Raw genomic sequence first — 23,398 nt, forward strand, 5'->3', positions numbered from 1 at the left:
TGCCGGCGTCTTGTGAAGAGGGGCGTGCCGTGGGCGTGCCCCAGCCAAGAGCGGGAAACTGGCGTCCCACTGTTGCCAGTGAGGGGGCTGGAGAATGTAAAGTAGACTCCAGACCCCGGCGCTGATGTATTGCACAGCGTCCCGCCCCTACCCTGACTGTCAGGCCTGGGGGCGGGAACGAAACGAAACTAGGCCGCAAAAGCCGGGGACTCGATTTATAAGCGCTGCCGTCGTATAAGCACGGTCAGCGCGGAAGTCCCCGGTGCACCACAAGTCCCAGCCGCGCCGCAGAGTAAAACAGCCAGCGGCGGCCGGCGCGGCCGTTCCCCATACATAAACTCACACAGCCGAGCTGTTGTGAGTAATAGCCCCAAGCGCGCAGCGCTGTTGTCCCCGGCGCACTAACACACCCAGCAATGCTGCGGTGTGTCTGCGTGTGATCCATACGGGGACACAGAGTACCTTAACGTTGCAGGGCCTTGTCCCTGACGATACTCCGCTCCATTCCAGCAGGATCTCCGGGTCTGTGGATGGAGCCCGGCCTCAGAGCCTGGAGGCCGGTAAGATCCCACTTCCCTCAGAGCCCTCGTGGGGATGGGGAAGGACAGCAGCATGTGGGCCTCAGCCTCCGTACCCGCAATGGGTACCTCAACCTTTACAAACACCGCCGACAAGAGTGGGGTGAGAAGGGAGCATGCTGGGGGCCCTAGTATGGGCCCTCTTTTCTTCCATCCGACATAGTCAGCAGCTGCTGCTGACTAAACAGTGGAGCTATGCGTGGATGTCTGACCTCCTTCGCACAAAGCTTGAAAACTGAGCAGCCCGTGATCCCACGGGGGGTGTATAGCCAGAAGGGGAGGGGCCTTACACTTTTTAGTGTAATACTTTGTGTGGCCTCCGGAGGCAGTAGCTATACACCCAATCGTCTGGGTCTCCCAATGGAGCGCCGAAGAAAAAATAAAATAAATTGCAGCAACTTCAATAGTGCAGTCAATCAGCTTCACGCTTTTTGTGAAAGCTTTAAAGTCCTGCTATTCCTGCCCATGTAGAGAGTTATTGACCGCCCTTACCATAAGAGTTTGAATATAGGGAACTGTCAGTCATTCTTTGGGCAGAGGGAAGCAGGAGTCACAAACTTATCTCCTCTGAGACCAAAACAACGCCTACTCAGTTTTCCGGTCATTTGAGGAGACTCCCCACTATTCACATCTGACTATTTTTCGCTTTCAGGTCTTGGCAGACTTAGTTTGGTTTCTAATTTTCATAAGTAATTTTTACCCCAAAGTAAAAAAAAAACAAAACAGCCATTACAGTCAATGGAGTGTGACTGGCAGTTTTTCGCTGGGTTGAGATGGATTCATTTTATGCACGGGTTCTGTTTACTTTTTCTTCCTGTAATAAAAGTGAAGGAAAAAAAAAATGGAACGCAAAACTTCAGTATGAACTGAGCCCAATGTGAATACGTTTTTAGGCAGTAAAAGTAGACGTTTCCATGTCTCGAAGACTGTATTCCGTTATTAATTTATTATGAAATACTTTTCTTTAAAACAGTGGATCACTTGCAGAGTAGAAGAGTTATTTTGCGGCAGTTAAATTTCTGTCTTATCTATATGGACAATTTAGAAGTTAATTTTTTCATTTCTATTCTGCACTGAATTTCAGGACTCGCCCAAATCTTGCCTCTACCTGCTTAAGTAATGCAACACTGCACCCATCACAAGGGCCGTCACACACTAAAATTAGTCTTCTACCGGTTACATTCGATGGATTTTATAGTGATCCTCAAATGATTTTAAGTTCTCCAGGTTGTCCCACCATTTATATAGAAAAGAGTCTGCAATGAGCTGGAACCAAGGGGTGACCTTCACCTCGCCCCGCTTGGCCCTCTCTAATAACTGCTTCAGCTCTTCTTTTGACACGTAGCAATGGCTCTGGATTTCATTGGGATCAGGATCAACCATGACTTCCTTCTGTGCAAACAAGATGTAATCTATTTCATGTTCTCCCCAGATGCCGTCTGACTGAGCTTTGTAGTGAATCCTGGTTAGATATCGAAGTTCGTCGGGTTTAACCTGGAAGTAAATATGATAAATCACTATCAATGCACAGCCAATCAAAGACACTGGAATATATAGCAGAGAATTAAAGGGGTTGGCTACAAATACAAGCAAGCATGAGCACTTCCCCTGATCGGGCTTCGCTGCATTTTCTGTGCTCTACGTGGCCATAGCATAGTCAGAGTAGTCAATATGGCAGCAGTAGAGTTGAGAAAAAAAGGTTTGTAGAATTCAGTATTCTGTGGCCGCAGGACCAAAGCTAACTGAGGCATCCCTGATTTCAAAAGATTAGGCCCCTATGAAACCACATAATGACTCATAGGTACAACAACAGACGAAGTGAAGAAAGCTTAACACGCCCAATGGAATAGGTCACCACACATCCATGGAGTGCAACGATATGAAGTCCACCAGGTGGACTACAACTTGAATAAGAGGAAAAAAATATCGGCACATCCAACGTAAAATAATTAAAAATTAAAATAAAGAAAAATTATTTTACGTTGGATGTGCCGATATTTTTTCCTCTTATTCAAATGACTCATAAGGCCTACTATTTAGAAAAGATGCCGGAGGTAAAAGGAGATCTGGAGTGATCAGGTCAGGAGACTACTAGCATAGTCACTTGCACTAGGGCCCTAAAAATCTTTTTTCTTAACTCAACGCAGCAGTTACTAATATAAACCTTTTCCCCTTTCCTCTAAGGCACTGAAAGCAATCAATGCATGCGCGGATCAAGGCAACAGCACCTCAATATCTCCACACAGAAAACAAACTGCTGCCTTGCAGCATTTTCATGGCCGATATATGACTGGTAATGTCCAAGTGAGTTGTAGGTAATGGCACACAACTTTGGAGCATTTTAGAAATGTGGCCAGACAATCATCAGCCTTAAGCATTTTACAAGCAAATCAGGAGGTTTGTGTCTAAGGATATGTGCACATGAGGTCTTGTAGACGACGGCGTACTCATTGTATCTTTGAAGCAGAAGGGGAGTCAGAGTTTTTCCTTAAGTCTTCTATGGAGTCTCTCTGGTTTGCAGACTTTATTTAAAAGGTTTTTTTTTACTTTATATATAAAAGTTAGTGATTGGCTTCTAAACGGAAGTTGTTAGGCCATGTGCCCACAGGAGAATATACCTGCATATACCATATATTTCCAGACAAATCTGCAGGTTTACGCAAGTACAGACACGCCACATGTCCTATGGGATTTGGGGAGTGCTGTATCAATATTGCAGTATGTGCGGCTGCGGAAAATGCTGAGGCTTTCCCGCAGCCGCACATACCTGCATGTCAATAAGCCTATGTGCTCCTGGCACTATGTACCCGCGGATATATCCGCAGGTATGGAAGCAGGTTTCCCGCAGCTGCTCCCCGGAATCCACAGCTATACATAGCTGCAGGAAACCTGCGGACATTCGTGCAACTCACCTGCGGAAGTCCCGGCCTGTATCTCCATAGTGGAGGGCCGGGATTTCCAGTTATTTCTGCAGAAATAATTGACATGCAGTTACGTGCAGCTGTGGGACAGCCGCAGCATATTCCGCAGTCGCACATACCGCAGCATGGACACAGCACTCCCCATGTCCCATAGGATAACATGGGGAGTGTCTGTACTTGCTAAAACCTGCGGATTTATCTGGAAAATCCAGATAAATCCGCAGTTTTTTCTGTGGGCACAGCCTTATCCGTGAAGAAAAATCCACATGAATATCTATACTTACCTGCCTTGATTGAAGACACCGGAAACTCTTCCTTCGGTGTAGAAGAGCGGGATGGAGCGGGCTGCAAGAGGTGGGCGGGGCCTGCATGAGCTCCGGTCATCTGACAGCCGGAGCTCGTCCAGAGCTGGCCGGAAACCAAGTTGCTGTGCGATACAGGCAAGTATGAACTCACCGATCACTCCAGCACTTGTTCTGCCTTGAGGATGCAGTGCCCAAGCCATGGTACTGTATCCTCAATGCAGAATGCCCGCAGCATATCTGCAGGAACTCTGCTCCAAAAACACAGCACAACTCAGACAAAGTTGTGCTGCGGATTTCTGGGAGCTGCTGCATAATGTCCTGCGGATATATCTGCAGGACACATTCCCCGTGGGCACATAGCCTTAGAAGACTAGATCAGCCATGTCTTTAAGGCGTCATTCACATGTCAAGGTTTAAACACATGAATAGAACTGGTGTCATCGGTGTTTTGGATCCGTGTGTCATCAGGGTCAGTTTTGTCATGGATGGATCATGAAATAAATTACTAAGCTCCTATACTTTGCAATGTCAAATAGGTACAGACTCATATACTTGTCATCTGTGCTGCTGAAGAAAAGAAATCCCACACATGTGAATAGCAAAGCAAAAAAGGGCACCGCATGTACTTCTGTATGAGGCCTTAGGTTACAGCAAACTTCAACAGACTGAACATGACAAGTCATATGGATAATGCTGTGTATATTATTAGCACTTTTTTTTTAATGACTGTCAGGTGGAATTTGCCATAAACAGCCATCATATGCAATCTCCTAAATGCATTTTCCAGCACAAGGCTGTTTTCATCGAGGGGCAGAGTCAGAACCTTTCTGGATCGTGACAGCTCAGTGAATGCCCACTCCATCATATATACCTGCATTCTGCCCCTGCTATAAAATATGGCGGACTCGAGTGGCACGCAGTCATGTTCTCTCATGATATGAAAGTGCACAAGTCAATGTATTGTCCCCCAGAGACTATTGGTGACGATTCTCCCACAAGGCTCACAGTGACATACAGGACGGCACGCTCACTGTACCTGCTCCAGGGGAATTCCTAATTCGGCCTTCAGGCGTCTCTGGGCGGCTCGTCGCACCCCTATTGAATCTTCTTCCTCAGTTTCCGTTGGGGTATTAAGGGGGTGACTGCAGCAGGTGTTGGTGTAACAGCCTAGGCCATGGATATAGGGGTTAATACAGAAGTGTTCACTGCAGACCGGTTTTACTACAGGACATTACATCAGGTTGTTTTATATATGACTTATCAATCACTTTTAAACATTTTCTCAATGTGCCCAAAGTGGAGGGAACCCCCCCCCCCCCAAAAAAAAACCCACATACTGATGCTCATTCACATTCATTGTGTCCCCGTCATCCTCCTGAAACTGACATTTGCTGAGGGGAATCATGTGAACGCTGCAGTCAACCAGCAAATGCAGATCTGCTTGACGTAAATATGAATGCTGCAGACGATCAGCACTTGGTAAATGGCTGCATTGGTCACATGAAGCCCAGCCAGAGGTTGATGCCAGTAGACCATTGGAGGGTACAGCACAGCTTATACAGGAGCAGTGCCACTAGGATAAAGTGGTGGACAATCCTATTAGCCAAGTACTTCGATATAAGGATACCCAAGTCACAGGACTCCAAAAGTACCAATTGGAGAATGCAACATGTATGTCATCGTGTTTTATTGACAGCTGGTGGTAGTCTAAAGATGTAAATCCTATAACACAGAGCACTACAAATGGTACAACTATTGATGAAAGCAGTATTCCCAGGGTATCATGATAATGACACAAGAGCGGGTGCACATGGACGTATTTTCAGTCTGAGTGTGATCCAACAAAACATCGGCTCACACTTAGAAAAATGGAAGCCTTGGGGGCTGTGCACATTTCAGATTTATCCTTGGTAGGAGTCTGAAAATACAAATTGTAGCATTTCCTAATTTGACCTGATATTCGGATCACACTTGGCCATGGAAGTCAATGAGTCCATGGAAATGACAGGATGACACACTCCTATTCAAGTCTATGGGTGTGAGGAAGTGATTGGACTATACTCAAATGACATCTGACACAATAATGGAGGAGATGGAAAAGTTTTGTTCTCCATCTTCTCACATTGTGCTATGATCTCAGTTGAGAGCATTGGATCACACTATTCTGACACAAGAATCAAACTTGGATCCAAGTGAAATTTGCATAATTGGTCCGATTTTCTGAGATGTGAGAATCTACGGCCGTCCGCACCTGCCCATAGGTGGTATCTTAATAATGATCTTGGGGATCTCACCTCTGGCACACCTGGCAATCTGAGGTATTTGCAGGAATCCTAGAGTAAGGGCGGCGTTACACGAGACGATGTATCATGCGATCACACCCGCCCCCGTCGTTTGTGCGTCACGGGCAATTCATTGCCCGTGTCGCGCAAAGTCGTTAAACCCCCGTCACACGTACTTGCCTCCCCAACGACGTCGCTGTGGGCGGTGAACATCTTCCTGAAGGGGGAGGGACGTTCGACATCACACAGTGGCCGCCCAATAGAGGTGGAGGGGCGGAGATGAGCGGCCGGAACACCCCGCCCACCTCCTTCCTTCCGCATTGTCAGCGGGACGCAGGTAAGCGGTGTTCGTTGTTCCTGCGGTGTCACACGGAGCGATGTGTGCTGCCATGGGAACGACGAACAACCGGCGCACAGAAGGAGGAATGACTTTATGAAAACTAACGACATGTCAACGAGCAACAATAAGGTGAGTATTTTTGCTCGTTCACAGTCGTTCGGAGGTGTCACACGCTACGATATCTCTAACGATGCTGGATGTGTGTCACGGAATCAGTGACCCCGACGACATATCGCCCGATATATCGTAGCGTGTGACGCCGCCCTAAGAGCCCCACAGGTCAGCAAGTATTGTTATACCATAGTGATTCTATCATGGAAAGACGCCTTTAAAAGGGAACTCATCAGAACCACAGGCGGCATGGACCAGAGCCCGGCCAGGTTATTGCAGCAGTGTATGCTTTACTCTGAAAATTGCAATCTGTCAAAGAACACATAGCAGGGAAAGCCCGGCCGCAGCTGATTGACAGGTCTCTCCCGTGTGTGCTATAAAAACAATGCGGTGTCTCAGGATCAGTAATTCATTTCTATGGTTGTAGCTATAGTTTTCTGTTCTTTAAACAAACCTGGGAAGGTGATCTTCGCCTCCGATCTTTGCTGTAACAAGAGTTTATTTTCGGTGTTAAACAAGAAGACGCTGAAGGCTCTGTGCAGCAAACCTGGCGGAAATAATAATGGAAACATTTGCAAATAATTAGATATACACTCAAAAACACACATGACTATGCACTGAGGTGCTAAAGAACAAGAGCCACGGAGAGCAGCCTGCTTCCAGATAAGGGAGAGTACACACGGGAACCAGACAGGTTACTATTGCTGAGGTTTAGTTACCTGATCATTATGATGTTTACTGAGCAAAGCCAACGTCTACAGAATATAGATATATATGCAGGTAAGCTCCTATTACCAATGGCATTACCTAACAGGGCATGTGAACAGAGGTAGTCCCGAGCAAAAAGACTCTTTAAAAAGGAAAAAAACTAAACTTTTGGGACTTACAGCAACACAATGGGACAATGTACATATTCAGAAAGGACTGTTTAAGCCCTATTTCAGCACGATCATATAGTATGGCATGCAACTAGGGCTTATTTTTGGACTACAGCATATAAGCATACTGCAAAAATAAATAAATAAATAAATGTGGTAGGGCCTATTTTGAGTGGTCTTATTTTTGCGGGAAAAGAAGGGAATTTTGTTTACTTACCGTAAATTCCTTTTCTTTTAGCTCCTATTGGGAGACCCAGACAATTGGGTGTATAGCTACTGCCTCCGGAGGCCACACAAAGTATTACACTTTAAAAAGTGTAACCCCTCCCCTCTGCCTATACACCCTCCCGTGCATCACGGGCCCATCAGTTTTGGTGCAAAAGCAGGAAGGAGGAACTTATAAATTGGTCTAAGGTAAATTCAATCCGAAGGATGTTCGGAGAACTGAAACCATGAACCAAAAGAACCCTTCAACATGAACAACATGTGTACACAAAAGAACCACAGCCCGAAGGGAACAGGGGCGGGTGCTGGGTCTCCCAATAGGAGCTAGAAGAAAAGGAATTTACGGTAAGTAAACAAAATTCCCTTCTTCTTTGTCGCTCCATTGGGAGACCCAGACAATTGGGATGACCAAAAGCAGTCCCTGGGTGGGTAAAAGAATACCTTGATAAAAAAAGCCGAAAAAAAACGGCCCTCTCTTACAGGTGAGCAACCGCCTCCTGAAGGACTCGCCTACCTAGGCTGGCATCTGCCGCAGCATAGGCATGAACCTGATAGCGTTTCGTGAAAGTGTGCAGACTCGACCAGGTAGTGCTGACACACCTGCTGAGCCGTAGCCTGGTGACGCAATGCCCAGGATGCACCTGCGGCTCTGGTAGAATGGGCTTTCAGCTCTAAAGGAATCGGAAGCCCAGAAGAACGGTAGGCTTCAAGGATCAGTTCCTTGATCCACCGAGCCAAGGTTGACTTGGAAGCCTGCGACCCCTTACGCTGGCCAGTGACAAGGACAAAGAGCGCATCAGAACGGCGCAGGGGCGCAGTGTGCGAAAAGAAGAGCCGGAGTGCTCTCCCGAGATCTAACAAGTGCAATCCTTTTCACAATTGTGAACTGGATGAGAGCCAAAAGAAGGTAAGGAGATATCCTGATTGAGAAGAAAAGGGGGATACCACCTTAAGTAGGAATTCCGGGACCGGACGCAGAACCACCTCATCCTGGCGAAACACCAGGAAGGGGGCTTTGCATGACAGCGCTGCTAGCTCAGACACTCTCCGAAGTGATGTGCCTGCCACTAGGAAGACCACCTTCTGCGAAAGGCGTGATAGAGATAACTCTGAGAACGCTAAGAGCCAGGACTCAATGGCCACCCAGTCAGGTTGAAGACCGCAGAATTCAGATGGAAAATGGCCCTTGAGACAGCAAGTCTGGTCGGTTCGGGAGTGCCCACGGTCGACCCACCGTGAGGTGCCACAGATCCAGGTATCACGACCTCCTCGGCCAGTCTGGAGCGACGAGGATGGCGCGGCAGCAGTCGGACCCGATCTTGAGTAACACTCTGGGCAGCAGCGCCAGAGGAGGAAATACATAAGGCAGTCGAAATTGCGACCAGTCCTGAACTGATGCGTCCGCCGCCAGCGCTCTGTGCTGGTGGTTGATGTACGCGACCGCCGTGGCGTCGTCCGACTGTATCTGGATCTGCCTGCCGTCCAGCCACCGCTGGAATGCCTTTAGGGCTAGCTACACTGCCCTTATCTCCAGAACATTGATCTGAAGGGAGGACTCTGTCAGAGTCCAGGTTCCCTGAGCCCTGTGGTGGAGGAAGACCGCTGTCCACCCTGACAGACTCTCGTCCGTCGTGACCATAGCCCAGGATGGGAGCAGGAAGGATTTTTCTTTCGACCAAGAAGTGGGAAGAAGCCACCACTGAGGAGAGGTTTTGTCTGCCAGTGAAAGAGAGACGTTCCTGTCTAGGGACGTCGACCTCCTGTCCCATTTGCGGAGCATGTGCCATTGGAGTGGACGCAGATGAAACTGCGCAAAGGGAACTGCCTCCATTGCTGCCACCATCTTCCCTAGGAAGCGCGTGAGGCGCCTCAAGGGGTGAGACTGGGCCCGAAGGAGAAAGTGCACCCCTGTCTGCAGCGAACGCTGTTTGTCCAGCGGAAGCTTCACTATCTCTGAGAGAGAATGAAACTCCATCCCGAGGTAAGTCAGTAATTGGGTCGGTGTCAATTTTTACTTTGGGAAATTGATGATCCACCCGAACCTCTGGAGAGTCTCCAGAGCAACAGTCAGGCTGTGTTGACATGCCACCCGGGAGGGTGACTAGACTTAGGAGATCGTCTAAGTAAGGGATCACCGAGTGTCCCTGAGGGTGTAGGCCCATCGCCACTGATGCCATGACCTTGGTGAAGACCCGTGGGACTGTCGCCAGGCCGAAAGGCAGAGTCACGAGCTGAAAGTGTTCGACCCGGATGGCGAAAACACAGGGAGCGTTGATGCTCTGGTGTAAATCGGCACATGGAGATAAGCATCCCTGATGTCGATTGATGCTAGGAAGTCTCCCTGGGACATCGAAGCGATGACTGAGCGGAGAGATTCCATCCGAAACCGTCTGGTTCTCACGTGTCTGTTGAGCAGAATGAGGCCCGGAACGGGCCGGAATGATCTGTCCTTTTTTGGTACCCCGAACAAGTTGGAGTAAAGACCGCGACCACGTTCTTGAAGCGGAACGGGGATCACAACTCCATCTGCAGAAACGAGTCGGAGGACGAGAGCTGAGCTCTATCCTGTAACCGTGAGACGGAATGTCTCTCACTCATCGGTTTTGGACCTGTGCCCGCCAGGCGTCGCAAAAGCGGGAGAGCCTGCCACCGACAGAGGACGCGGTTTGGGGAGGCCGAAAGTCATGAGGAGGCCACCTTGGAGGCGGTTCCTCCGGCGGTCTTTGTAGGATGTGACTTAGACCGCCATGCCGAAGAGTTCCCCTGGCCCTTCTCTGACCTGTTGGACGTGGAGGAACGGGACTTGGCTGAGGACCGAAAGGACCGAAACTTCGATTGTATTTTTCGTTGCTGAGGTCTGTTTGGTTTGGACTGGGGTAAGGACGAGTCCTTTCCCTTGGATTGTTTAATAATTTCATCCAATTGCTCGCCAAACAAACGGTCGCCAGAAAATGGCAAACCGGTTAAGAACTTCTTGGAAGCAGAGTCTGCCTTCCATTCGCGTAGCCACATGGCCCTGCGGACTGCCACCGAATTGGCGGATGCTACCGCTGTACGGCTCGCAGAGTCCAGGACGGCGTTCAGGGCGTAGGACGAAAAAGCCGACGCCTGAGAAGTCAAAGACACAACCTGCGGGGCAGAGGTACGTGCGACCGCATTAGACTCAGACAGACAAGCTGAGATAGCTTGGAGTGCCCACACGACTGCAAAGGCCGGAGCAAAAGACGCGCCTATGGCTTCATAGATGGATTTCATCATGAGCTCTATTTGCCTGTCAGTGGCATCCTTGAGCGATGAACCATCTGCCACTAATACTACGGATCTAGCCGCCAGTCTGGAGACTGGAGGATTCACCTTGGGACACTGAGCCCAACCCTTAACTACGTCAGGGGGGAAAGGGTAACGTGTGTCATTAAGGCGCTTAGTAAAACGCTTGTCCGGAAATGCTCTGTGCTTCTGGACAGCATCTCTGAAGTTAGAGTGATCGAAAAACGCACTCCGGGTACGTTTGGGAAACCTAAACTGGTGTTTCTCCTACTGTGAAGCAGACTCCTCTATAGGTGGAGTTGGGGGAGAAGGACTAGCACCTGGTTGATGGACGTTATAAGGTCATTTACTATGGCGTCCCCTTCAGGTGTATCCAGATTGAGAGCAACGTCAGGATCAGAGCCCTGAGCTGCGACCTCCGCTTCATCCTCCAGAGTCCTCATGCTGAGACCCCGAACCGCGTGATGAAGTCGGGGAAGGTTCCCAGCAAGCCCGCTTAGCCTGTCTGAGGCTGTGGTCCGTGTCGGAGTTCTCACCGTGGGATCTGGGTGCCACCCCAGGAGCCCTTTGCTGTACCGACCGAGAGGGGCCTGGGGGCGATGAACTCACAGTGCCCTGGCCCTGTGTTACCGGTCTGGACTGCCAAGCTTCTAGTATCTTAGCAGACCATCTGTCCATAGACTGAGCCATGGAATGTGAAAGCGACTCAGAGAGTTTCTCAGTCAAAATTGTAAACTCTGTCCCTTCCATCTGTGCAGTGGAAACCGGCGGTACCACCTGAGCCGAGGGTCCCACCAGTGCCGGAGGCTCCGGCTGAGTGAGTGCCACAGGGGCCGAGCATTGTACACAGTGAGGGTAGGTGGAACCTGCAGGTAACATAGCCGCACAAGAGGTACAGGTTGCAAAATAAGCCTGTGCCTTGGCACCCTTGCTTTCTGCGGACGACATGCTGTTGTCTCCTCTTAGAGTGATCAGTGAGGGTATATAGCCAAAAGCAAATATATACATACATACATATATACATATATACATACATACATACACTTCGGCACCCAAGGGGGGCCAGCACCTGACAACTGGTGTGGCTTACCGACCGCCCCAAGCAGTGGTGTGTCCACCAGATTCCCTGCCTGGGACTCCCAGAGCTCATTCTGAAATCCTCCACCGGCAGAAGTGATTATAACAATGGCTGCCAGCGTTCTGAGGGGAGGAGGGAGCCGTGGGAGTGCCTAATAAAGTGCAGGCATCTGGTGCCCCACAGTGCTCAGTGAGGGGGGAGGAGGATACCAAAGCATGCTCCAGCCCTCACTGCCGACGTCCAGTCGGCCGTCCCGCCCTTACCCCTGACTGGCAGGCCCGGGGGCGGGAGTACATGGTACTAGGCCGCAAAAGCCGGGGACTAAAGTTAAAAGCGCGGCCGGCCAACAGGCGCGGTCGGCGCGGTAGTCCCGGCTCACAAACCACACAGCAGCCGCTGCAGCGTCTGTAACACAGGCGCTGCATGCACCGTCCCTAAGGGGACACAGAGTACCTTATGGATGCAGGGCCCTGTCCCTGATGATATCCAGCCTCCTGTCCGTCAGATTCCCCCAGGGGCTGCGGAGGGAGCCCGGTCCCAGTGAACGGCGACTGGTTAGGATCCCACTTCTCCCAGAGCCTCTAAGGGATGGGGAAGGAAAAACGGCATGTGGGCTCCAGCCTCTGTACCCGCAATGGGTACCTCAACCTTAACAACACCGCCGACTCAGTGGGGTGAGAAGGGAGCATGCCGGGGGCCCTGTGGGGGGCCCTCTTTTCTTCCATCCGATACAATCAGCAGCTGCTGCTGACTAAAATGTGGAGCTTGTGTGCATGTGTGCCTCCTTCAACACAAAGCATAAAACTGGTGGGCCCGTGATGCACGGGAGGGTGTATAGGCAGAGGGGAGGGGTTACACTTTTTAAAGTGTAATACTTTGTGTGGCCTCCGGAGGCAGTAGCTATACACCCAATTGTCTGGGTCTCCCAATGGAGCGACAAAGAAAGTACTTGTTTTCCGTCTATCTCCACTCTCCTCCTCTTTGATTGACAGCTCTGTTTTATTGAGCCAGAGAAAGACAGATTAATGGAAAACAAGTATGTGGTGTTCTGAAATGTTTGGCCATGACAAGGGTGCACTGAGTGCCTGTGCTGTGTTTGATCAGTCATTCTGTGCTGACAGACTCCCTCTAGAACAGCTTTACAGTTTTTATCATTGAAGGCCTCAAACTTGCGCACTTGGTGTAGCCTAGCCTTGACACTCAATGGGCCAAATATGCCCCTTTAAGGGTAGGTTCACATGACCGATTTCTCTCCATCCAAGAAAAATGCTCCGATTATGCCAATCAGACTCTGATCATAATGGGATCTGTTTTTTCCAGAGGTGGATGGAGATGTCGGATGTCATCTGAGTGTGGTCAGATTTATTTTTTCATCCCTTCGGACCAGTATACGCGAGTGGCCAAATTCCATCTGACTGAGGCAAATCGTGCATGCTACAATTTTTTTTTTTTTCTTCAAAATAATAGAACATGAGCACTGCCTTATTGAAAATCATAGACCCAAGTGCAATCCGATTTTTTGTCGGCTAGCACTCAGACCAAAAATAAGATCGTCGGTATGAGCAGTAAGTTCCCACAATTAGTATTTGGTAAGTTTTTGATGTTGCAGATATTCTGCACCTATTACCGTATTTTTTGGATTAGAAGACGCACTTTTCCTCCCAAAAATTTGGGAGGAAAATGGGGTGTGTGTCTTAAAATCCGAATATAGCTTTACCTGGGGTCCTGTCTGTGCCTGCGTGCGGGCGGAAGCCAGGTACCTGCGTGCAGGCGGCACTCGTCTGCCTCCCTCACACAGGCACCCGTCTGCCTCCCTCACACAGGCACAGGTACCCGGCCGCTTGCACGCAGGGTGGGCGGGCAGCCTGCTGGCTGCCACTCTGTGCGTGCGGGGCGGGCAGAAGTGCAGCAGGTTACCCAGTTTGTCCGCAGTCCCAGTTTCAAATGATGTTGCCGGATGAGAGCTCTATCTACACACGCGCTGCTCCGGGAGTCAGCGCGTGCGCAGATGGAGGCCTTGGACGAGAGCTCCATCTGCGCATGCGCCGCTCCAGGCGCCATCATTTGAACCGGGACTGCGGACACTGGGACACTACTGTACCGGCCTGCTGCACGACTCGGCCTGCTGCACGACTCGGCCGCTGCCGCCACCACTGCGCCGCCTGCCGCCATGGACGCCGCACCTGCCACGACGGACACCGCCGCCACGCCTGCCAGCACAACCTCTGCCTCTTGTGACCCCGCTTCACCACCACTGCTGTCCCCCTCCAGTAAGAGAACACCGGAGTATAAGACGGACCCCATTTTTCTTTTTTTAGCTTTTTTTATGTCTAAATTTGGGGTGTGTCTTATGATCCGGTGCGTCTTATAAAGCGAAAAATACGATATATTACTTGTGTTTTTGGGTATTTTTTTGGCACGTCATATTTTAAATAAAACTAATTTGTTTTGGACCCCCCTTTGTTACATGGGTTTGCTAAAACTGTATCAATAAGGTCACGTGTGAATTACATGCATTACTAACCTGAGGATTTTTGTCATTTCATTCTACTCTAAGGGGAAAATGGGCAATTGAGCGAATTGAAATATCAGATGCGGACACATAGGTCGGAGTGACATGTACTGCACTAGTATTAATACTGGTATTATTAAGACTGGTAAAACTTCTCCATATGCAGAAATGTATAAGCCAAAAGCACCATCTACCCCCATCAGACCACACTGCCACCCTTTGTGCCCACTCCCCAACGCCCGTTTTACCTTTGTCGATGTTTTCGTTAAGGTGACAGTTTTTCTTGGTGTCTGCTCCAATCTTCTTGTCGTTCTCATCAATCAGAATACACATCTCCGAGAGCAACTGCACCTGCTTCTCATCCAGAGCCTCAGTGTCCACCTCAGGCATGGCTGCTCTGTATGTCCTGCTGCTGAAACAGCAGGGTCACGTTTAGCAAGATGCACACAAGACCAGACACTCACACCTAAATCTAAAATGATCCCATCTGTACACAACCCATATTCATGTTAATAGGATCGGTGCATTATTTATACACAGCAGCAATAATAGAAGGCATTCGATCAGGCTGGGGTCACATGACCGTGCTTACTCCAAGAAACATGGTCTGATTATGTGGATAAGAGTCAGATCCGTTTTTTCAGAGGTGGAAAAATAAACAAACAAACCCACCCATTCTCCAGTCTGTAAAAAATGGTCCAAACTTAGATGTCACCTTATCTCGGTCTTAGTTTTTTGTGTTTTTTTTCACAGACCCTTAGGCTGTGTGCCCACAATTAGTGTTTGCAGCGTTTTGGACATAGAATGCTTCAGCTGCGTCCAAAATGCTGCGTTGTATAGTACAAGCACAGTGGATGGGATTCCTAAAAATCCCGTGCCCACTGTGCTTGTTTTTTCCACAGCAAACACTGACCTGCGGTGCGTTTTTCCAGACTGCAGCATGTCAATTGTTTGCTGTGGATTCACATGCGTCCTCCGTAGGGAGAACACAAGCGAGAGACCGCAGCGCACTGAACCCTGATCGTGGGCACGAGCAGCTGCGGTCTCCTGCGGAGGAGACTCGTGGACCAGCAGGTCAGGACCCGCTGCCTCCAGGACACAGTGAGTTGTGATCATGGACACATACCCTTAAGGCCCCGTTACACACAACGAAATCGCTAACGAGAGGTCGTTGAGGGTCACTGAATTCATAACGCACATCCGGCCTTGTTAGCGACGTCGTTGCGCGTGACACGTACGAGAGACTGCTAACGATCAAAAATACTCAACCAATTGTTGACATGTTGTTCATTTTCAAAATATCGTTGCTGTTGCAGGACGCAGGTTGTTGGTCATTCCTGAAGCAGCACACATCGCTACGTGTGACACCCCGGGAACGACAAACAGCACCGTACCTACGTCCTCCAGCAACGAGGTGGGCGTCACTTCCATGCGGCTGCTCTCCGCCCCTCCGCTTCTATTGGCCACCTGCCATGTGATGTCGCTGTGACGCTGCATGAACCGCCCCCTTAGAAAAGAGGTTGTTCGCCGCCCACAGCGACGCTGCTAGGAAGGTAAGTCCGTGTGACGGCTCCTAGCGATGTTGTGCGCCATGAGCAGCGATTTGCCCGTGACGCACAAACGACGGGGGCGGGTGCGATCGCTAGCGATGTCACTGCATGTAACACCCCCTTTAGACTTGAATGGTCGAGTGCGATCCAATCCTCGGAGGCACATTGTGCACGCTGAGATTTTACCCTCAGACCACCCAATCCAAGAAATTTAATACAACCTCATGGAATAACATCAGTCCTGGTGTGCTCCATTTTTAACGGACAGCACCGGGACCAAAAATACAGCCGCCTGCAAGAGCCTTTGGGGGTAAAATCAGACTATGGGTCCAAACTAAAACCCATCATAGAAACAAACCCCTTTGACAAGTGTCACCTCATGATTGTCAGGCCGCCGCACACACACATGCAGCAAGTTACAGGCAAACTGCACTTCATTTGGGGCATGCACTGATCTGAGAATTGCCATCGCTCCATGGAAGACCACGGCACTCACGGTTCATGGAAGAGATCGCGAAGGTTTTCAATGAGAACTGGTTTAAGCTTTTGTTGTCACCGTCAGGTGTTTTTCAAAAAGTTCAGCAGGAAATGCTCCAACAAAAACAATGAGAATTTTTTTTTATAGTGGAACTTTTTAAAAACATCAGTGTGAACACAGCCTTGGTGCGAGTGTCGTGGTCTGCGGTGTCCAGGACGCACAATGTCACTTTTGCCACCTGAAGACAGCGCTCATATATATTCATAACGATGATGGGCACAGGGTTATTAAAGGGGCGACCTGAGGCTAGATCCTACTGCTCTGCAGGATGACAGGAGGGAGGGGATTGGCTGCCACCACTAGCTGCAGTAGATCCCCTCCCCGTGTCACATGGCTACCACTTCCCAGACATGGACTAGTAAGCACGTGCACATTCCCGTCCCATGATGCACTGCCCGGAGCTCACCTGCCGCACTCCGCGCTCCTCACTTTCTGCCGCAGCACTGCCCGCAGCCTTGTGCCTCCGCCGCTACCAAGTCCCAGCAAGACACGGGCACCGCCCACTATCCCCGCCCACAACATCTCTCAGCCAATCAGAACTCCGAACCACCATCTGGCGATCCCGTGCACATTACACGACACTGCCCGCCCGCAGCGCTTCTGCCGGTGATCCCCTCCACCGTGCGCCTCACGGGGCCTCCCACTGTAACGTCTACACAGAGCACGAGCGCCGTCAGCCGCACGGAGAAGATTTCCTGCCGCACGTTCTGAAAATACTCAGGAAGTAAGGCGGCCCCGCCCACTGATCCGGCACTACGTCACCCGCGTGTTCTGGGACACGCCCTTTGGAGCAACGGAGAACACGTGGTCCCGCCCCCTGCTACCATCACACCGATTGGTTTATATTCTTGTCAATCATATATTTAAAAAGACGAACAGATGCGTCACGTGGTGCGTAAATAATAATAGAAAGTTGTAAAAAAACAACACAAATTTGTTTGTTGTCAATAGCAACCAAGCACCGCGCAGCTTTACAGGCAATTTTCCCTTTTGCACATTTGTGTTTATGTCCTCTATGAGTCAGAACTTTTTGTTTTACCCTCCACGTGACCTTAGGGCCATTGTTATTATCTCCTCAGGACGTTGTAGTGCTCAATGACGCCATTTACCATGAAAATCAAAAATTGTTTTTTTTCAAAATACGTTAAAATGATAAAAAAAAAAATGCATTTCCCCACAGGCTATTGAGTTTTATTTTTCCAGTGTATATGACCCGGAGACGCGATTCTCCACATTATTACCATCTCAGCGATAACACATTTAAAGGGGTTTTTTACTTATTCAAATGGATTTTGAAATGTCTGAACTTTGTAAATAAAGTAAAATTTGTGTCTCTATTTTCTGATCCATGTCGTTATTTCTCTGTCGGAGGTTGTATGTGCCATGTTGGGCTACAGACGACGCTTTGATCACTTTTTAATGCATTTTTTGGGTAGGGTGGAAAACGGGAGATGCGGCCACTGAAAAATGACATTTATTTTTATTTTTATTTTCATTTACTTTATGGGTTAAATAGTTTTATAATTTCATGGATTGAACCTTTACGAATACAACAATACCAAACGTGCTTATTATTTTCCAAGGGGACTTGCACTTCTCGTCTTTACAGTTTTATATACCGCTATAATACGGTATATGGGCGGCACGGTGGCTCAGTGGTTAGCATTGCAGTCTTGCAGCTCTGGGGTCCTGGGTTCGAATCCCACCAAGGACACCATCTGCAAGGAGCTTGTATGTTCTCCCCGTGCGTACGTGGGTTTCCTCCGGGTGCTCCGGTTTCCTCCCACACTCCAAAGACATAAAAATAGGGACTCTAGATTGTGAGCCCCAATGGGGACAGTGTTGCCAATGTATGTAAAGCGCTGTGGAATTAATAGCGCTATATAAATGAATAAAATTATTATTATGACAAATTTACACTTTAATATGAAGCCCAACTGCATCATGTAATTGTGACCTATGGGGAAGGGGGAAATGGGTGCCTACACCGATTCTCTTCTCGGGTCCTATTATATAGAAGGGGTTGTTGCCCTTTAGTAAATTATTTTTTCCCATCTGCAGGTTATTACGAAGGAAAAACGTGCTGTTCTCACCTTCCCGGTGTCCATCTGTGACTCTCACTGATTGGCTGACGCTCTGTCAGCGAAAAGTTAAAGCAGCAGCCAATGCCAGACACTTGGAGCAGCATCAGAGACTCACCGGTGGACCCAGGAAAGGGGAGAAGGGGACTAGAGAATGGTTTTTTTCTTTTAAATAACGTTTAGCCGGGGACCAACATTTGCTGAAATGGAATAACCCCCTTAACGGGAACCTGTCACCACTTTTTCGGCCTATAAGCTGCGGCCACCACCACTGGGCTCTTATATCCAGCATTCTAACATGGTGTATATAAGAGCGCAGGCCGTTCTGAGAACATAAAAAACACTTTTTATAATACTTACCTTACGGTCGTGCGGTGGGCCTAATGGGCGTCTCTGTTGTCCGGTGCTGGCGCCTCCTCTTTCGGCCATCTACAAACTCTTTCTGAAGGCTGGGTGCATGATGCGGCTGTGTCGCGGACGGGGAGGGCGCTGCGCTCACCACGCTCGGGTCCGGCGCTGCTGCTGCTGCTGCTCGGTGGCTCGAGCGGTGGGCCGGATCCAGGGACTCGAGCGGCGCTCCTCGCCCGTGAGTGAAAGGGGGTAGTTTGGGTTTGGGGAGTTGGTCCGTGACGCCACCCACGGTTTGTGATGAGGTTGGGGCACCACCGCTGCTCTGGACGGGGATCCCGGGAGCGATGACAGGGAGCAGCCGAGATGGTTCTCTCCCCTCCGTGGGTAGGGGGTTTGGTGGTCCCGGGGCCTGGTGAGATGTCGGGGAGGCAGGGTTGGCGAGGTGCAGGGTTGCGGGGGCAGCGCGGTGCTAGGTGGCACGGTGGTACTCACTCAGCCAAGAATGGATACAGAGTCTCCGGTAAAACAAACGGCTGGATGGACGGGTCCCGCAGCCGGTTGCTGTGGTCACTCCCGGTAGGTTGGTGGTGGCTGCCTTTCCCTGCACCTGTTGTGTATCTTCGGTCCCGATGGCTTCCCACCGGTAACCCGCTCCCCAGCTTGGATATGTGCCGGAGGAGCCCCTTTTTGCCCGCAGGCTCTGGCCCTGGGAATTCTAGCCTTGGCGGTAGCTGTATTTCCCTTTCTCGGTTTGGACGGTTGCCTTCAGTCGGGTCTTTGCTGCTAGGAAACCCCGGAGGTTCTGGTCGCTAACGGATTTGACCGGTTTAACGGCAACTCCAAGCCTGGTCGGGGTCCGTAGGCCCTGCCGGTTTGTGCTGGCTTCTCTTCGCTCCCCGGTTCGGTACCGGCGGGCCACCGCCCGTCCCCGGTCCTACGGTTCCGCGTCAATCGGCCTCTCCTGCAGACGGCCACCACCGTCTGCCAACCTTGCTCTCGGTGCCCGGGCCACATACCCGGACACAGTCAGTTTGCTCTCCTCAACTACTACTTCACTCCTTCTCCTTCACTCTCCCTAACTACACTGACTTCCTTTCCCGCCTCCAGGACTGTGAACTCCTCAGTGGGTGGGGCCAACCGCCTGGCTCCACCCCACCTGGTGTGGACATCAGCCCCTGGAGGGAGGCAACAAGGATTTGTGTGTGACTGATGTGCCTATCACGGGGTGTGGGGTGTGTTGTTGCAGTACCTGTGACGACCTGGCTTGTCCAGGGCGCCACAGCTGCGTCATACACACTCGCAGGACCTGAATTCCGGCGAGTGTGTATGACATCGGACCCATCATGCGGACCCGTCACCGCGGCTAGAGAAGGAAAACAAAGATGACCAAAAGAGGCGGCCCAGGGACCGGACAACGGAGACGCCCATAAGGCCCCCCCCTGCAACCGTTAGGTAAGTATTATAAAGTGTTTTTTATGTTAAACTCCCGGCCTGGGCTCCTATATATAGCATGTTAGAATGCTGTATATAAGAGCCCGGTGGTGGTGGCCGCAGCTTATAGGTCGAAAAAGTGGTGACAGGTTCCCTTTAAAGGCTGCTGTCCTGTCACCACATCAAAAGTGGCCAATTTGTGCTACCCAGGGATAGATCTCATCCCTTTTTCCCAGAGTCAGATCTCTTACTCCTATTTCCCAAGGTCAGATCTCTTATTCCTGCTACCCAGTGACAGCTCTCTTATCCCTACTACCCAGGAACAGCTCTCTTATCCCTACTACCCAGGAACAGCTCTCTTATCCCTACTACCCAGGCACAGCTCTCTTATCCCTACTACCCAGGAGCAGCTCTCTTATCCCTACTACCCAGGAGCAGCTCTCTTATCCCTACTACCCAGGAACAGCTCTCTTATCCCTACTACCCAGGAACAGCTCTCTTATCCCTACTACCCAGGAACAGCTCTCTTATCCCTACTACCCAGGAACAGCTCTCTTATCCCTACTACCCAGGAACAGCTCTCTTATCCCTACTACCCAGGAACAGCTCTCTTATCCCTACTACCCAGGAACAGCTCTCTTATCCCTGCTACCCAGGCACAGCTCTCTTATCCCTACTACCCAGGAACAGCTCTCTTATCCATACTACCCAGGCACAGCTCTCTTATCCCTACTACCCAGGAACAGCTCTCTTATCCCTACTACCCAGGAACAGCCCTCTTATCCCTACTACCCAGGCACAGCCCTCTTATCCCTACTACCCAGGCACAGCCCTCTTATCCCTACTACCCAGGAACAGCCCTCTTATCCCTACTACCCAGGCACAGCCCTCTTATCCCTACTACCCAGGCACAGCCCTCTTATCCCTACTACCCAAGCACAGCCCTCTTATCCCTACTACCCAGGCACAGCCCTCTTATCCCTACAACCCAGGCACAGCCCTCTTATCCCTACTATCCAGGCACAGCTCTCTTATCCCTATTACCCAGGCACAGCCCTCTTATCCCTACTACCCAGGCACAGCTCTCTTATCCCTACTACCCAGGCACAGCCCTCTTATCCCTACTACCTAGGGACAGCCCTCTTATCCCAACTACCTAGGGACAGCTCTCTTATCCCTACTACCCAGCGACAGCTCTCTTATCCCTACTACCCAGGAACATCTCTCTTATCCCTCATACCCAGGAACAGCTCTCTTATCCCTACTACCTAGGGACAGCTCTCTTATCCCTACTACCCAGGCACAGCCCTCTTATCCCTACTACCCAGGCACAGCCCTCTTATCCCTACTACCCAGGCACAGCCCTCTTATCCCTACTACCCAGGCACAGCTCTCTTATCCCTATTACCCAGGCACAGCCCTCTTATCCCTACTACCCAGGAACAGCCCTCTTATCCCTACTACCTAGGGACAGCTCTCTTATCCCTACTACCCAGGAACAGCTCTCTTATCCCTACTACCCAGGAACAGCCCTCTTATCCCTACAACCCAGGCACACCCCTCTTATCCCTACTACCCAGGCACAGCTCTCTTATCCCTACTACCCAGGGACAGCTCTCTTATCCCTACTACCCAGGCACAGCCCTCTTATCCCTACTACCTAGGGACAGCCCTTTTATTTCTACTACCTAGGGACAGCTCTCTTATCCCTACTACCCAGGCACAGCCCTCTTATCCCTACTACCCAGGCACAGCCCTCTTATCCCTACTACCCAGGCACAGCCCTCTTATCCCTACTACCCAGGCACAGCTCTCTTATCCCTACTACCCAGGCACAGCTCTCTTATCCCTACTACCCAGGCACAGCCCTCTTATCCCTACTACCCAGGCACAGCTCTCTTATCCCTATTACCCAGGCACAGCCCTCTTATCCCTACTACCTAGGGACAGCCCTCTTATCCCTACTACCCAGGCACAGCCCTCTTATCCCTACTACCCAGGCACAGCCCTCTTATCCCTACTACCCAGGAACAGCCCTCTTATCCCTACTACCCAGGGACAGCTCTCTTATCCCTACTACCCAGAGACAGCTCTTTTAGCTGTACTAAACATGGACGGTTTCCAAATATCACAGTCTCATACAAATATATGAAGCTATCACACCTGGATCAGGAGAACCGTGGCCAGTGCACTGCAGTTTGTGCTCGGACTGTGTTTCATGGACGTCTGTATGAGCCCTTACAAAAGAGGCCCTTAAAATGCAACCATAATGCTGATGTGGACCTCGGTGAATATGAGTTTGACCCTCCTGATGTCTGATCTGTACTATCTGTTGCTGACGGCAGAACTGGGAATCTGTCAGTGAGCCTGTTCTGATGAGTTTGTAACTATTTTATCTGCATTTTTCTGATCTGATTTTACGACCACATAAAAAAATCCTGTAAAATCCAAAATTATTTTTTCATCAAAATACATGCACTTGGGTAAAAAAGAAAAATAGTCCCTCAAAGCTGAACAACTCCTTTATTTTTCTGTAATATTACATGCTGGTGCAGTTTACCTACAGCTGCAGCTTAAAGCCATATCCAAACCTGATGTAGATGTTGCATTTTTTTTCTGCCGCTTTTTTGTGCTGAAAATCTGCTGCATTCAACAGTTCTAGCAAAGTGAATGTGGTTTTATTCAAACTATGTTCTCTGCATGTTTTACAGTGTAACAATAAGGTTACAGTTTTCAATAAGGTTGGAGAGTGACCAATATTAAATGTTTTACAGTGTAACTGAGCACTTAAAAACATTGTGTCAAATCTGCATGAAAACAGCATCGAAAAAGAGGAAAATGCTTTAAAAAACCCACAACAAAAACATAATAAACAGAGTAGTTTGCCCTTGCGTATTCTGGCAGGAAAAACATGCGGAGAATCTGCAGCATTTCCACAATTGGGAACATG

General features: G+C 49.8%; 1 protein-coding gene across 2 annotated transcripts; it reads right to left on the reverse strand.

The window, feature by feature from the left end:
* Window positions 1–1,502: 1,502 nt before the first annotated feature.
* Window positions 1,503–17,310, reverse strand: IDI1 (isopentenyl-diphosphate delta isomerase 1). 2 transcript variants are annotated; one of them, XM_075316756.1, is made up of 5 exons: window positions 16,992–17,310; window positions 14,746–14,906; window positions 6,992–7,084; window positions 4,841–4,971; window positions 1,503–2,072 (listed from the first exon to the last, which is right to left on the reverse strand). In XM_075316756.1, exons 1-5 carry the CDS (start codon window positions 17,105–17,107, stop codon window positions 1,755–1,757), a joined length of 819 nt encoding a protein of 272 aa, XP_075172871.1. In that variant the 5' UTR covers window positions 17,108–17,310; the 3' UTR covers window positions 1,503–1,754. The 2 variants fall into 2 exon arrangements, with proteins under 2 accessions (XP_075172871.1, XP_075172870.1); XM_075316755.1 differs by having other exon boundaries at window positions 14,746–14,909.
* Window positions 17,311–23,398: the final 6,088 nt, after the last annotated feature.

Source organism: Anomaloglossus baeobatrachus, chromosome 6, assembly GCF_048569485.1.
Source record: "Anomaloglossus baeobatrachus isolate aAnoBae1 chromosome 6, aAnoBae1.hap1, whole genome shotgun sequence".
Lineage (NCBI taxonomy): Eukaryota > Metazoa > Chordata > Amphibia > Anura > Aromobatidae > Anomaloglossus > Anomaloglossus baeobatrachus.